General features: G+C 43.5%; 1 protein-coding gene across 2 annotated transcripts in view; it reads left to right on the top strand.

Moving 5' to 3' along the window:
* Cfap206 (cilia and flagella associated protein 206) overlaps positions 1–16,997 on the top strand; it is a 39,575-nt gene that overhangs the window by 4,218 nt on the left and 18,360 nt on the right. For both annotated transcript variants that reach the window (XM_029533394.1, XM_029533393.1), the window contains exons 4-11: positions 1,069–1,159; positions 3,145–3,333; positions 4,856–5,014; positions 6,461–6,669; positions 7,097–7,216; positions 9,445–9,643; positions 12,614–12,754; positions 15,451–15,644. In XM_029533394.1, the coding sequence (XP_029389254.1) occupies positions 1,069–1,159; positions 3,145–3,333; positions 4,856–5,014; positions 6,461–6,669; positions 7,097–7,216; positions 9,445–9,643; positions 12,614–12,754; positions 15,451–15,644 (1,302 nt within the window). The remainder of the gene's footprint in view (positions 1–1,068; positions 1,160–3,144; positions 3,334–4,855; positions 5,015–6,460; positions 6,670–7,096; positions 7,217–9,444; positions 9,644–12,613; positions 12,755–15,450; positions 15,645–16,997) is intronic.

The raw sequence follows: 16,997 nt of genomic DNA, 5'->3' as shown, positions 1-16,997 counted from the left end.
ACCTAAAGAAATGTTCAGAGTCCTTAGTGATCAGAGAAATGCGGATCAAATCAACCCCAAGATTCCACCTTACACCAGTCAGAATGGCTAAGATCAAAACCTCAGGTGACAACACATGTTGGAGAGGATGTGGAGAAAGAGGAACTCTCCTCCATTGCTGGTGGGATTGCAAACTGGTACAACCACTCTAGAAATCAATCTGGAGTTTCCTCAGAAAATTGGAAATAGATCTACCTGAAGACCCAGCTATACCACTTTTGGGAATATACCCAAAAAATGCCCCACCATGCCACGGAGGCACGTGTTCCACTGTATTCATAGCGGCCTTATTTGTGATAGCCAGAAGCCAGAAACAATTTAGATGTCCCACGACAGAAGACTGGATACAGAAAATGTGGTTCATTTACACAGTGGACTACTACTCAGCTATTAAGAACAAGGACATCCTGAGTTTTGCAGGCAAATGGATGGAACTAGAAAATCTCATCCTGAGTGAGGTAACTCAGACCCAAAAGGACATGAATGATATGCACTCACTAATAAGTGGATATTAGACAACTGTCACTTTCAATCACGGAGTCAGGGCTAAGTTGTCTGCTGCAGTGTCCCCACCCATGTCTCTCTCTTTCTGGCAAAAGGTTTCCTTTTGTAGTTCTGGCTAGCCTACACCTGTGTGGATCCTCCTGCCTCTGTTTTGTGAGTGCTGAGATGCCGGGTTTACAGGGGTATACTGCCACGCTCTGCCTGCTTTCCTTTCTTTTTGAAAATAACTTTGATGAGTATACCTCAGTTGGTAGACTGCTTGCCTGGCATGGATTAAAAAAAGCCTTGTGTTGGATATTCCCTGGGTAAAGTCAGGAGTGGTAATCTGAGCAATGGGGAGGTGAGAACAGGAGGACTCTAAGTTCAAGATCGTCCTCGGGTACATCGTGAAGATATAGCCTGGGCTATATGAGGCCAGCCTGGGCTACATAAGACCTTGTGTCAAAATTCAAAACCCAAACAAACCAACCACTTGAATGTTTCAGAAAAATATAGTAGATGCATTCATGCAATGTTCTCTTCCAGCTCTGTGTGGCACGGCTATTGGACAATAAAAATCCATCCCTGGACACCATTAAGATGCAGGTCTACTTTGATATGAACTATACAAGTCGAGGTAACAGAGATACCTTCATACATCTTAAAAGGTTTAGATATTGCAGTTTAGGCAAGAAAGGTTTAATTTGATTGAGAGCAGGCATATAATTGTTTAATGACATTAATTTTTGTCCGTCTTTTGAATTTTTCTGTCTTTGATCGGTTAGGCAGCCTTCTGTTGTTATTCATAGAAAGCCTGAGATATTCAGTTTACACAAAGAACCGGCCTGTTTGGGTCCAGTTTTAGAGTTTTAGCCCATGCTCTGTCAGCCCTGTTGTTCTGGACTGGCCCGGAGACACATCGTGGCAGGGCACTTGTCATGAGAAGTCACAGGCAAATGAGAAGATGAGGTGGGGGCTCCCCAAAGGGTTACCTGCTGTGACCCAAACTCCTTCCTTCCAGTGGAGCCCACCTCCTTGGGCTCCGCTCTACTCTATATAGTATAGAATAGTATGGGCTGGTTGGATACCAAGCCTGTGAGTATGATGTTTGAGAAACAGTTGACTATGTTTAAATATCTGATAGCGTTGAAAATCCAGATGAGGAAAATGGCAATTGCCTTTATGAGACTAAAAGTCAATTTGAAACTATATGCTTGTTTCCAAGTTCTTCTATTTTTAACCTTTATGACACTAATATGTAACCACTAGAAACTAAACCACTGAAGTTAGAATTCTTAATTTTTAGATCTTCTTATTCTTGGTTTTGAATATTATCTCATAATATTTTAATTATGCAACTACTCCAAAGGTATGTGGGAATTTAAGTTCAGAACATATTTAATTACATATACTATTTTATATATAGTTACAAATGAGGAGGAAAGGAAAATGAACTATTTTCTATAATTCGATCATTATTAACCATTTGGTGATTTTATTTTTTCTTTCTATGCAGTAGACATTCAATATGTAAAATATGTAAAATAACCTCTAACTTTTTTGCTTAATAACAATGAAATCCCAAAGGTGGTGGTGGGGGGACCATAAAATTAAAGAAACTTGATTTCTTTTCTTTTCTTTTTTTTTTTCAGTTAGTAAGCATTCTCAGTTGCTTTTGTGGTGAAATTATAGATATGAATGCTGCATTGTTGAATTGTGATTGAGAAATTTCACTAAGTTACAAGAATTGTTCTGGTGGTCAAGGTGGTCTCCAGTCACAGCATGACACAGGAAGATAAAAGAAGGATAAATTATTTATGTATTCGCTGCCTAGGGGTTTTTGGGTTTTTTTTTTTGGTCAGCTTAACATAAGCTAGGGTCGCATAAGAGGGGAACCTCATTTGAGGAAAAGGCTCCATCATGTTTGCCCGTAGGCCAGTCTGTGGGGTTTTCTTGATGAATGACTGGTGTGGGAGGGCCCAGCCCACTGTGGTAGACAGCACCACTGTTGGGCTGAGCCAACCCAGTGAGCATGCCAGTAAGCAACATTCCACTATGCCCTCTGCTCCATTCCTGCGGCTAGCTTCCTGCCCTGCCCTCCCTCAGCGATGTGAAAAACTGTGATGTCTGAGTCAATCCTTTTCTCCCAAGTTGCTTTTGGTAATTGCTGTTTATAGAGCAATAGAAACCCTTCCTAAGACAATGCGATATTGTATCATCCGTAACATTACTCAGAAGACATTTACTAGGACTAAGACAAGTATAACTGGAGAGGAGTATAGAGACTACATATATAATACTGCGCTACATGTCTTTACACATTAATGTGCCTTTACACACATGCTTTGACAGAATATTCTATTGAACTTCTGTAATAAGGTTTCCTACTAGATTTCTGTATTTAGACTTCTTGCTGCCCTCTGTTTTCATTCACCATTATACCTTAAGAAGTCAGGGTTTGGGGATTTGGCTCAGTGAGGCTCAATCCCTGCTCTGAAGGGAAGGTGGCAGGGAGTTTTGTTTTCATGAACGCGACATACACGAACCCGTTTTTCCTGAGCCCTTCTCCGAGGTGGATTCTAAGTGTTGAAGATGCGAAATAGTTTTATTTGCTCATTTTAGAGGACTTTCTGGAAGAACATCACCGGGTCTTAGAGTCCAGACTAGGCATTGTTAGCAGAGAAATCACAGACAACAGAGCAAGCTCTAGGGAAGAGCTGGAAAATCTCTACAGAAAGATCATCAGCTACGTGCTGCTGCGCTCTGGGCTTGGATCCCCCACAGACATCAAGATTGTCAGAGAGGCAACAGGTAAAAACTAGAAATGATTTCCATTCCATAAGCGAACCTATCTGCCCACTGTATTCATGTGCATAGTTTGTGCATGTGTGTCCATACCTTTGCGTGGGTGGGGGATTGTGTGCACATGTGTGAGTGTATATGTGCAGGCCGGAGGTCGGCACTGAGAATCTTCCTCCGTGTGTCTACTTTATTTACCAAGCCAGGGTCCCTTACTGAACCCAGAACTCTCCATTCCAGTTCTGGCCAGTCTAGCTCGAGAGCTTGCCCCAGGATCTCCAGTCTTCCCTCTGTAACACTGAAATTTCATAGGAAGGCATTGCACTGGCTCAGTATTGGTTTCCATGGGTCCTGGGGACACAGACTCTGGTCATCATGCTTGTGTGGCAAGCAAGCCCCTTACCCACGGAGCCATCTCCTTAGTCCTGGCCATTGCATTTTATAAAATTGTTAAAGATTGAAGGAAAATCAGCACACATAAGTAGTTCAAACTCACCCAGGTTTCTAGAATTACTTGAGTATGAAGGCCTGGGAAGGAGAAGGGAGACTTAAGGGGAGGAGGACATGGATGGTAACAGGAGCACAGAATAGTCTCGTATACTATATGGAATCAACATATTATGTATGACATGAAATCAAAATGGGAACTGGACTGGGGCAGGAATGGAGAGGAGGGACAGGAGGAGGTAATGGGGCGGGAAGGGGTGGCAAACATGGCCCAAGTACAATAATACAATCTGAAAATGTCTTGATGAAACCCATTATTTTCTGTGCTAAATGATGGTGGTGGTGGTGGTGGTAATGGTGATGATGATGGTGGTGGTAATTTTTAAGAAGCAACTTAAAAATAAAACCCTCATAGGCTGGGGAGATGGTCCTGCTCCATATGTAGATAGCGTTGACTCTGCTATCTGGCTAGGATCTGAGGAGAGGAACTCTATTCTCAGGAAATCCACGTCCCACTAAGACTTTTAAACGGGGATAGAGCTGGGCGTAGCGGTGCTTGTCTGTACTCTCCAGCACTTGGGGTGTAGGACATGGGTAAGTCGGGGGTTCAAGGCTACCCTGAGCTATGTACTGAGTTTGAGGCCAGCCTGATTCCACGGGGCTCCCTCCCTCCCAAAACAAAACCAATATATAGTGGGGGGAATTAAGCAAGGTGTCTGGCCTTCCTATTACAGTTTTCCATTATTATTTTATAGAATAGATTGATCTATTCAGAGTCTTAATTAGAAAGATCATTTTCACCCATTGATGACCTACTAAGGACAGAGACATGGGGTAATGACATTATTTTCAGTAGCTCAGACCTAGTATTTGGTAACCTTTGCTATGCGTGCTACAGAAGGTATCATAAGTATAAATTGTGTAGGTAACACTAGAATAAGTATAAACTGTGTAGGTTAACACTAGAAAGGCGCGTCCCTCGACTTTGTACAGCGAGAGCGAGGCTTTAAACCTCAAGTTCTGCCAGCTTTGTCCCACCGGAGCGTTGCTGTCCTTTGAGGTGTGTCTCTACTGTGTTCTGTTTCAGCCGCACTGCAGAGCGTTTTCCCTCAGGCTGAGCTCGCCACGTTTCTGACCCTCAGTAAGAAGGACAAAGAGCGCCAGTTGAAAGAGCTCACCATGATTGTTACCGGAATTCGGTTATTTAACAGAGACTGTGGGAAAGGAGGGGAAGGCATTGATGACTGTAAGTGCATCTGTAGGCTGCGGCTCAAGGTTCTGCATGCTTAGGGCGCCACTTCACAGTGCAGCGGGCACCACACCCCGCCGCCAACGCGCTCTTCGTCCCCTGGGGTAGTCCTCGCCTTGCCGAGGCAAAACTTTACATCTCCGGTACCATGGAGCGAGTGTCCGGGAACCGAGTCAGTCACTGGAATGAGGGCGCAGCCCAGAATCCAGCCTCGGAACTCCGTGCCAGCCAAGGGGAGGAAAACTAGTTTAAAAGTAAAGATCACCTTGGAAAGAAAATGGTGCTCGTATATTTAACGGGGATGAAGAAGCCAAAGAGGGGACACGCCAGAATCTGCAGAGTCGGAAACGACTCCTGTGCTGGCACATACACAATGCTCTGCTGTTTATTTATTTTTAGTTTTTAGGCGGGATCTCACTGTGTAACCTTGAGCAGTCTGGAACTTGCTCTGTAGACCAGGCTTGCCTCAGATTCACAGAGATCCACCTGCCTCGCCTCCGCCTCCCAAATGCTGGGATGAAAGGCACGCACCACCACACCCACAGCTTACAACTTTATTTGTAAGTTGGCAAATACTTAGAAAATATCTAGTAAAGGCCCTAACGGTAGAAGCCGGCTCATGCGAACTTTACACTTCTGCAGACCCGTTGAGAAGGCGTCACTGCCTTTACCTCGATCACTACATCAACACCAACAGCAGGGTCAGACAGCCAGCGACCCTGCCTGACTTCTCTCCTGCCTTCCTAACTTTTGGGGGCTGGGAAACCACAGAGTTACATCTCCAACCCTATGAGGCTTTTGTTTGTTTTTATTTTTAGAAGTTGCCATAAAAATTCAACTTCCAGGGTTAGAAAGCTGGCTCAGTATTTGCTACTCTTAAAGAGGATTCAAGGTTCCGTTCCCAGCACCCACATGGTGGCTCATAACCAGGCCATGGCACTGGAACATGGGATCCGGCACCCTCTTCTGGCCTCGATGGATATTGCTCACCCATGCTGCACAGATCTATATGGAGATAAAGTACTCATACACATTAAATACATGTAAAAATTACAAAAATCAATTTCCCAGTAGTCAGAGAGGGTCTTCCCTTGCTAGACTGCGCTGTTTATTTTTCCAGTCCAGATAAAGTTCGTACATACGTTTTAAATCTGCTTTTACGAAAGGCAGGCAGGCACAGTGGTTCTTCGAAAGGAGCATGCCAAATACAGGACATGGCACCACAGTCTGCCCACATTTGTATATAATTAGTGAGAAAAGTGGGTCTGATTCTACCTTTTCGTATTTTTGGGGAGGGGGCCCTCTGGGTAAGTTCTTTTCTGCATGGGGTGGGGCCACAAAAGACATACCTTTATTATTATTAATCTGATAGAAAAAAAGCCGACTCAATTTAATGTTTAAAATGCAACTCTCACGCCTGTGCTCTTTCACCCTGACACACAGTGCCGGCCATTCTCCACGAAGCGATCCCAGCCACCACACAGCACATAGACTCCCAGCTTCAGATTGCCCAAGACCAGGCGTTTCGCTACACAGCCATCCTTGAGAAAGTAACCAGCAACCCCCTCATGGTCAAAGAACTCCAGCCGTATATGTTAAAGGAAGCGCTGTACAATGTTCGGCAGTACGAGATCTTCCTGCAGACTGTTTTGGTGAGCTGACGTCACAAGATCTGGCATCTTCTGCCTAACGAAGTCTCCCCCTCCCCACCCCCCGACCCCCAAGAACGGGGAGATTCCAAAAAGAGGCAACCGCAGGAAGTCTGCGTCGCCTTGGCGTGACCAGGGCTTAAAACAGAAACAGCATAGTTAGGTTTGGTCTTAGTGGGACTGTGTTGGCAGAAGCCAATTTACAGTTGTTGATTCTCTTCAGTATGGATAGTATGATTGGTAACACGCGGAAAGCATTGATGTGTGTATTTGTAACACTTGTCCTTGAGAGAGTGCGTTTTGCATTGTTGGCAGGGAGCCGGCACAGACGGGGTCATTGCCACTTGGAGGTTGGGGGCGGGCAGGGCTTAACACATGGTATTAATAATAAAATGATAAAATATGAATCCAAGTCACGTTGCCTCCACAGTCGGATATAATCACCTGCGCTGAGGAAGTAGAGATGATGATAAAACAATTAGCAGCTCAGCTGGAACAACTGAAAATGGCAGTAAAATCTAAGACGGCCGTCCCAACGTCCCAAGTCTTCGTGAGTACTTGGCGTCCCCCTTCCTCCTCGCTTCTGTGGGTCGGGCTCTCAGTATTTCTTCCTGACTGGCCTGGAGCTCGCTCTGGAGACCAGGTTGGCTTCAAATCACAAAGATCCACTTGCTTCCTTACCTGAGTGCTGGGAGCCAGGGAGGGAGGAAGGGAGGAAGGATGGAAGGAGGTGTGTACCACCACACTTAGTGACTTTGTCTTTTTTTTTTAATTGGATATTTTCTTTATTTACATTTCAAATGTTATCTCCTTTCCCCGTTTCCCCTGTGAAAACTCTCTATCCCATCCTCCCTCCCCCTGTTTCTATGAGGATATTCCCCCACCCACCCACCCACCCACACCCCACACCCCACCCACTCCCATCTTCCCGACCTGGCATTCCCCTACACTGGGGCATCGAGCCTTCACAGCCACCAAGGGCCTCCCCTCCCACTTCCACTGATGTCCCTCTGTGTGTACTCTTTGGTTGGTGGAGATATATATATATATATATATATATATATTAATTACATATGAAGGGGCAGACCACATGGCACATGTAGAGGCCAGAGAGCTACATTCAGGTTCTTTACTTTCTTAGTGGGATCCTGGAACCAAGCCTGGGCAGTCAGGCTTGTGAGTGTTTTACCCACCTTGGTAGTCTGAGCCTTTTCCGCCCATGATCAGACCCAGCTGTGCATAGACTAGGCTAGTGCTCTCCTGCGGCGCAAACTCCCTGGCATATGGTTGGTTTGTTCTTGGTCTTGGTTTGGACCAGGGCCTCACTCTATAGCTCTGTAGGTATCCCAAGCTGTCCTGGAATGTGGATCCTCCTGTGCCCCTATCCTGGGCGCAGGAATGCAGGCACGGGCCACTGTGTCGGGGCAGTGTCTTAAGGCTGAACCTCCTCTTGAGTCCTATAAGTTGGATCGGGATTCCTTCTAATTGTATCCCATTAGAATGATATTATATAGCATGTAGCATGAGTTGTATGCATCTGATCCTGCTCTTCATGAACCAAGGCTGAGTAAAAGCCCGCTGTTTGATGAGGGCGGTCGCTACTGAAAGGAAATCACGATCTCTAGGAACGATGACCGTAGCATCTGTGGCCACGGAAGCCGTCCATTGTAGTGTTGAAAGTGTGCTTATGGAGCTGAGAAGATAGCTCAGTTGGTACTGACCTTGCCACACAGTCACACAAGCACCCAAGTTTAGATCCGTAGCACCCGTGTAAAAAGCCGTCTGCAGTGCCGTGTAGACAGAGCCAGGAGGATTTCTGGCCTATCTTCTATTGGCCAATCAGTGAGCTCTGGGTTCAGTGAGAGATCCTGACTTAAGAACTAGGGTAAAGAGCGATTTAGGAAGATACCCAATCAACCTCTGACCTCTACAATCTCTCACACACATGGGGTTGGGGGGAGAGGGGAGAGGGAGAGGCAGCGGGAGGGGAGACAGATGGGGAGGAGAGAATGAGAATGTGTTCATAGTACTGGGTCAGAAATCGAGTCTAGCACAGATGTGATACAACTTACATCTTATCTGAAAGGAAGATGACCTCTTTCTTATCATACAATGACTTTCTGATCAACAGTACCGTTTTATAGGAAAACGTGCTAACCCTGATCCGAACAAGGTAGTTGTAAAATGTCCATGCCTTTTACATGTGTGTAGACCATTTGAAACCATGATAGCTTTCTGCAGGCATTCTCAACATTGGTTTTATAAAGCAAGAAACTTCTGTGTGAGGCCTGGTTGATTTTTTGTTGTTGTTGTTGTTCTATGAACGTTAATTTCTACCGGGAGTAAGATATTTTATTTTACTGACCCAAAGATTTACCTTGCAGCACCATTGTCATGCCAGAAGATGTACTTGTAGGCTTTCCAGGTTCTTCTGATTCGTGATAGGGCCACATAAATCTGCGTTAGTGAGTTATTTAGTTTTTGAACAAAAATTTCCAAGTCTATTTTCCTTCTTGGCCTTTTGAGGAAAAGTGATGCTATTTCTTAGGAGAGCAAATGTGTTCGGCAACTTCTTGAGTAAATTGACTTAATAACAGTTATGCCAAATGAGATACTTCGAAAGAAAACACTGGCTCTCCTCCTGACTCACAGGCATGCTCTGGTTTGACGAGACTAGGACGTGTAGACGAATGAGTTTCTTTGCGACTCCTGCTTGCTTTTAAGGGCACAGCGAAGGCTCTGTCCCACGGTCACTTTATCCGTGTCCTCTCCCATTAGCCCATCTTCATTGCGCTGGCCAGTCTGTGGGTGAGCTTCCAGGATGAGACGGTTCTGATCAGCGTCCTCAGTAACTTGACCACCAACCTGGAGCTGTTCCTGGGCACACATGAGCTTCTCTTTCCTGAAAAAGTGATGCTTGGTCTTCTCGATGGCGTCGTCGTGAAAAGCGATTTGACGAGGATCGAGGAACACATGGGTAAGGCACAGCAGATTCTGTCTCCTCCTTTCTAAGGTGACTGTTAGCTTACTGTCACTCTTGTTGGCTTCAATTTCTCATGCTCTAGCTTTCTAAAATACTAAACATCTTAAGTATGAAAGACTGAAATTCATTATAGAAAATATGAAAAAAAAAGCCCAAACCCAGACATTGTAACACACACCTTTAGTTTTCAGTGCGTAGGTGGTAGAGGCAGGAGTCAAGGCCAGCCTGAGGGACAGGAGAGCCTGTCTCAAACCAAACCAAACCAAACCAAACCAAACCAAAACAGGTGGGGGGACTGTGAAAAATACAGATATGGAAACTGAGTATTTTACCTTCTTGAAATTAATTGTTATTTAACCCTTCATGTCCTGGTTTTGTGTGTTTACGCATTTATATTGCAGGAGTGATGGTTTTGTAATTGATGTACTGAGAAAAATCCTTGCTGTTTTTGTTGCAGATAAAACTCCATTTTAAAGAATGATACTTGCTACACATCTTCTTAGAGTCATGTTGAAATTTGTGAGCAAATTTAGCAAATCTTAGGCCTTTAAAGATATATTGCTATCCTCCCTCCCTCCTTCCCCTCTTTTTGAGACAGAGTTCCTCTGGGTAGAGTTAGCTGTCCTGAAACTCACTCTGTAGACCAGGCTGGCCTCGAACTCACAGAGATCTGCCTGCTGCCACCTCCCGAGAGTGCTAGGAGTGTGCCACCACTGCCCGGCGATGTACTGATTCTCACAGGAAGGTTGACAGGATCGGTCAAAAACTTTTGATCATTTTATCAGCCTTTTACTTTTTGTATATTAATTAAAGACAACCTAAAATCCACGAGAAATGTCAAAGTAGAACTAGAATGAAGCACCCAAGCTGCTTCTAGAAAAATGAAGTTAGCTTATTTACTAATTTCTTTTTTAGATTCTATTTTGGTAAAAACTAGAAAGTAAAAACGTAGCAGTGAATTTGTTTCTTAAATTATTAGAATATATAAAAACTGGGAGCTAAATAGGATACCCCGGCTCCTCTCAGTGGAAGCTTTTACTACTTACCTTCATTAAAACAGTATGTCTAGGGCTGGAGAGATGGCTCAGTGGTTAAGAGCACTGACTGCTCTACCGAAGGTCCTAAGTTCAAATCCCACCAACCACATGGTGCCTCACAACCATCTGTAATGAGATCTGACGCCCTCTTCTGGTGTGTGTGAAGACAGCTACAGTGTTCTTACATATAATAAATAAATAAATTTACAAAAACAAAAACAGTGAGTCTAAGCAGGTATGAAAGGAAATTGGAGCCTTGAAGTAAGTTCAGTTGGTCTGCCTTTTAATTAATTATAAAAAAAATAGAATTATAACCAAAATTAATCAAAAAAAAAAACACAAAAAAGGACATTGAATTAAAGGAAAACCACCAAGATGATGTCTCAATTCTAAACATCAGTGTTCCAAATGCAAGTGCAAATTTATATACATTTGTAATATGTATTTAAGTTTATATACGAACCTGAAGTAAGTTCAGTTGTGAGTGTCCAGCTGAGCTGCAACCTCTTAGATTTAGAGATGTCTTTCCTACTAGAGTCAGAACTTTTTCTTCATTAGAATAATTTTATCAACTTATTCTCTTGACCTGGGAGAGCCATATTCTTCTGAAAGAATTTACACCTGCTATTACTCCAAGAGATCTTGGGCATATCAGGAGAGGACACATTTACATATTTATCATTTATTTTCTCCAACTTAGGTTTTTGTTTTTTTTGTTGTTGTTGGTTTTTTTTGAGACAGGGTTTCTCTGTATAGCCCTGGCTGTCTTGGAACCCACTTTGTAGACCAGTCTGGCCTCGAACTCAGAAATCCGCCTGCCTCTGCCTCCTGAGTGCTGGGATTAAAGGCGTGCGCCACCACGCCTGGCTCCAACTTAGGTTTTATGCTCAGTTGTAGATACAAGGCCGAGATAAACAGGACACTGGCAGTTTGGGTCTAGCATCTATTAAAACTATATGTGTGATTATAAAAGCTAATAATCTTGGGAAACAATTTTTATGGATGTCTGATTTGTATCTAATTTATTCATTTTAGTGATCAATGTAAGTAAACCAGCTCGTATAAGGAAGTATCCTCAAAGGTCAAAGGAACGGGCTTGGAGAGTGCTCTGTGGTTAAGAGCATTTCCTGCTCTTGCAGAGGACCCAAGTGTAACAGCCTGAAGCGCAGCAGCAGGGGAACCCAGCCCCTTCTTCTGACTCTGGAGCACTAGACATGCATGCAGTACACATACACATATATGTAGCTACTCACAGATAACACATATGTATGTGTGTGCCGTGCATGCATGTCCGGTACTCCACATAAACATAAACACAACTACTTAAGAAAGAAGTTCTAAAGAACAAAAATTGTATATATTTTAATCAAAATCAATCTAGTAAAAGACATCTTCTTCCTATTTGGAACAGTCTTTAAGCTTTGAGACACAGTCTCGTTATCTAAGTACTATCTTTATTCAAAGTGTTCTCCATGTAGTGCTGTATCAAGACTCGTGGCGTCTTAAATGAAGGTCACGTAACACTCTTGGTCACCTAACAGTTGTTTCTGCTCATCTCCTTGGGTAATTTACTGTGTAGCAGCAGGGCCATTGCGTACCCTGAGAGAAGTGCTCTGGTCTGCCTTTCCCTTACCTGCAGAACAGGTTTTTCTGAAATGTCTCTTCAGTGTTCAGTCTGGAACAACGTTCTACTTCTACCTTTGTCTAGCAAGTTACTGACCTGGACAGTCACTGAGGCCTTCCCGCTTCTTTACATGAATATCACCCCCAATAAGTCTGATTTTTGTGCGCATCGGGGGAAACTTTGTCAATTCGAAAAGGTTGAGATGATAAGAAGTTAATGTTTAGAATGACACACTGCTGATGTATTTCGGAAATTGCGTCTTCTCGAGGAATGAAAACCGTTTCCTGTTCTCTTTCATTTTAGAAGAAAGAGTGGAGTTGGCAGACTTCAGAACACAGGAATGGCTTTTCCCAGAAACAACAGCAAACTTTAACAAACTGTTAATTCAGTATCGTGGATTTTGTGGCTACACATTTGCTGTGACTGATGGCCTTCTCCTCCCAGGTATCCTGTTAGACATAAGAGTCTGCCTGTAACATACGAGTGCTCACTCATTGTCTGTACTGTGGCGTCCTTTAACATTGTATGGACTCAGATGGTGGACTAGGGGGGAGATGCTGAGAGGACCTGACAGCGTCCTCACCTGCAGGTGCTTCCAGGACCGCGTGATAGATTGAACAAGAGACTGTAAGGAATGAGGGCTGGGAGGTGTAACAGGTTGACGCTCCCTGATCTAAGGTGCTTCAGGCCAGAAATGGTTCTAATGGTGCGTGTGGGAGAGTCTGAGATTATTAGGGGATGGGACCTAAGTTTAAACACAAATCTGTTGGTGTTTCATAGACGTTTTATGTACAGTGTACTAAGAGTACACTACTTTTAGTGCACCACACTTTTTACTGTCACATGAAATTTCTGCTCCTGGGGTCGTGAAGGAACTCAAATTGTTTCCAATTTTGGAGCATTTCACATTTCATATTAGGGATGCTCAGCCATCATTATATGACACGGACTCTGTGGTACCTTGAGAAGGGGTTGATTCTCCGGAACTGAGGGAGTCCGGAAGCACGGTTTAGCGGTGCTAAAGACAGCATCTTTAAAAGAGTTACTGGGAAGGACATACTTATTCAACTGATGTGTTCACTTAAAAATATTCGTGGTCACTCTGTAGCTACCCGTCACTAACATAGGTTAGGATTTCTCTGTTAAGTTCTTCTAAGGAAATATTTTATTAAGTCACATTTCCCTGTGGTACCTATATCATATGTAATGTTATAATTTTATAAAATAAGGAGTAAATTAGATATCGAGAGACAATACATTATAATTCAAAAAGTTCTGTGTGCAGTGGAACTGGCAAGCAGCTGCTGGGGGCTACATCATAGCTAGCCCTCGTTGTCAACAGGACATACACGGGCAGAGGAAACCTCAATTAAAGAATTGCCTCCATCAAGTTGGCCTCTGAACATGTCTTGGAGGCCTTCTGTTGAGTGCTAACTAACGTTAAGAGGGCCAAGGCAACTCTGGACCGTGCCATCACTAGGTGTGGGCTGTGTGAGAAAGGTAACAGGGAAGCCCAGGAAAGCACACCAGCAAACAGCATCTCCCCCATGGCCTCCCACATCACTTCCTGCCTCCAGGTGCCTGCCTTGAGTGCCTGCCTTGGCTTCCTTCAGTGAGGGACTGTCAGCTTGGAAACAGAAACAGACCCTTTCCTCCCCCAAGTTGGTCCTTGACTGTGTTTTATCAGAGCAACGCAAGGCAAACTAGGAAATTGAAAAAGAAAAAAACTGCTTAATATTTACTTTGTACCATTAATCTAACCTTCAGCTTTTTTCTTGATCTCTTTGTTGTTTTTCTTTGCTTTATAGTTGGTTGGTTGGTGGGCTTTCTGTTGTTGTTGTTGTTGTTTTGTCAGAGAATTGCTGGAATCCTATGCGTGCTTGGTAGAGAGGACAAATTGACTTAATCCTGTATGTTGGTATGAGGAACAAACACTAGAGACATGACAATGGGGCAGTGACCAACAAGGCTGAGCTCCCACCGGCTGTATTCGTAAGAACACAGGAATGTAGCAGGGTTGCCAGGCTGTGTGTTCCAGATCCCCCCTGAATAAATTAGCACCGAACTATATGGCTCACACCCCCCACCCCCAAGGACACTGGCTTGCCACACTATCACATCTGTCTTTTCTAGATGATGTCACATCTATCAGAAGTCTTGATCACTCGACCCCAACTCATGCTTTTAGTTTTGCTACACCTTCCCTATTCAATTTTTATTAAAATATTAAAATACCAATCTCATATTCCTTTGTTTTATCATGCATTTAACTTGCTTGCTTATGTAACTTTTTTTAGTTAGTTTGTTATTCCCATAACACTGGTCATCTGACCTTTATTATATTTGTGATTTGTTGGGAGTGGGCACTTGTATTCCTCCTATATCCCTCTATACCAAGAATAAAGCCAACAATTATTTGCTAGAGAAATAAATAAAACAGTATTAACATTTCCTACATAATTTTCACAAGACATATAGATATTTAATAACCCGCAGTCTTTGTAGAATCTTTTTATAGTGGAAGACATGCAAGTCTGTATTGAGGAAACAATGTCATATTTTTCTAGTTCTTAATAGAGTCATTTTAAAAATAATCCATTAGGAACTGTGGATGTAGCTTAGTGGGTAAGAAGCACTGGGGGCTGTGGTCCTGGCTCAGTGGTAAGCTGAGCAAGCGTAAAGGACCTAAGTTCAGATAGCTCCATTACAAAGCTGTTTGGCTGTGCACAGTCCTATAGCCTTTGCATAGGGCAGGGGCACAGAAACGGATAGGCAGGGCTTGTAGGCTGTCAGCGAAACTCAAGATTTCGTGGCCCACTAGGGAGAGGTGCTGGGAACTGACTTTGGGTCCTGTGCAAGGGCCTTATTTAATTTTTATTGCTAAGCCATTTCTTCAGCCACATAAAATATATTTTAAAGTTACACTTATATAATTTAATATGAATTTCACATTTTTATCATTTAATAATGTTTTAGCAAAACAAAAGTAGAACTAATATGTTAAAATGTGCGTGCGTGTGTGTGTGTGTGTGTGTGTGTGTGTGTGTGTGTATCCATAGCAACATTGGTCCTATGTCTTACCACAAAAACAAAATTGCTTGGTTCATGCCTAATTAAATTGTTGTTCTTAATTTTCACAGGAAATCCAGCCATTGGGATTTTGAAACACAAAGAAAAATATTACACTTTCAGTACCAGAGATACTGCATACACATTCGCAGAAAATCCAGACCATTACATTAATTTGATTAAAGAGAAAGCCAAGAAGAATGCGGAGTTAATTCAGCTACTAGAACTTCATCAGCAGTTTGAAACTCTCATACCGTATTCTCAGGTAAACATGGTATTCTCTTGACAATACCTGGGTTTGTAACTCCTGACTTGATTAAAGTGGCATCTTAGTACTGCTTACTGTGTATTTTTTTCCTGACAGGGAAGTCAGCACATGCAGAAGCAGGAGTAGGGTATCGGGTCTTCCTCTGTCACTTTTGACCTTACTTTTGAGACAGTGGCTCTTTGAGCCAAAAGGTCACTGTTAACTCGAGGCTTTCTGGCCACTAAGCTCTGAACATCTGTCGGTCTCTGTCTCCAGCAAATGCTGGCATTGTGGCGTGTGTGGCACATGCCTAGCTCTTGTGTAGCTGTTGGGAATTTGAACTCAGCTCTACTTGCTTTCACGCAGTTGGTACTGTTGAAGGGTGCAAGAACGAGATCAGGTTCTCTACCAAGAATTGAAAGGTAAGAAAAAAGTGTTAGCAAAAATCTTGAGGAGCCCCAGCAGAGACATCATATGATGCCCAGGAAATCGAGGTTCCTTTATGGGGCTTTTGGTTTAACTAATAAAAGAATTAAAGCTGAACATGTTGGCACACCCCTTTAATCCTGGTACTCAGGAGGCAGAACCAGGAGGATCTCTGTGAGTTCAAAGCCAGCCTGATCTACCTATTGAGTTTTAGAGTAATCAAGCTATGGCACCAACTTCAACAAACAAGCAAAAAAAAAAACCATAACAAAACAAAACAAACAACCCCCCCAAAACAAAAAACCAAATAGAATATACATATACATATATGAATTAAAAATGGATGCAAGGAACTGAGAAGATGGCTCAGTGGTTAAGTGCACTCTCTGCTCTTTCAGAGGACTTGGGTTTGGTTCCCAGCAACCACGTGAGAGCTGGCAACCAACTAAAACTCCAGTTCCAGGGAATCTAGTACCCTCTTCTGGCTTCTGTTGGCACCAGGTATACATGCACATACACACATGCAGCCCAAACAAACAAATGAAATTCTTTTGGCTGGTGAGACGGCTCACCAGGTAAAGGCTTCTGCCACCCAGCCTGAAAAGCTAAGGAAGAAAAGAACCAACTCCTGTAAGTTGTCCTCAGACCTCCTCGTGGGCACCATGGGATCTACACGGGAGCACACGCACAGTGAATAGGAGTATACACTTTTAAAAGGAAAGAAAAGTCAGATGGAAACTCAGGGCCATTTATTTGTACTGAAAAGGAAAAATCAGGGCAGGCAAACTGTAAGCCTCCTAGCTGCTTAGGGGAATAGAAAAGGTAGACCTGGAAGTCTGCCTTGGATGACCAACTCTGTGTGTGTGTGTGCGCGCGCACGTATGTGTGTGCGTGTGCGTGCGCGCACGCGTGTGTGTGTGTGTGTGTGTGTGTGTGTGTGTGTGT

Source organism: Mus pahari, chromosome 22 (assembly GCF_900095145.1).
Source record: "Mus pahari chromosome 22, PAHARI_EIJ_v1.1, whole genome shotgun sequence".
NCBI classification, from domain to species: Eukaryota; Metazoa; Chordata; class Mammalia; order Rodentia; family Muridae; genus Mus; species Mus pahari.
This window is presented reverse-complemented; position numbering and strand designations above follow the sequence as displayed.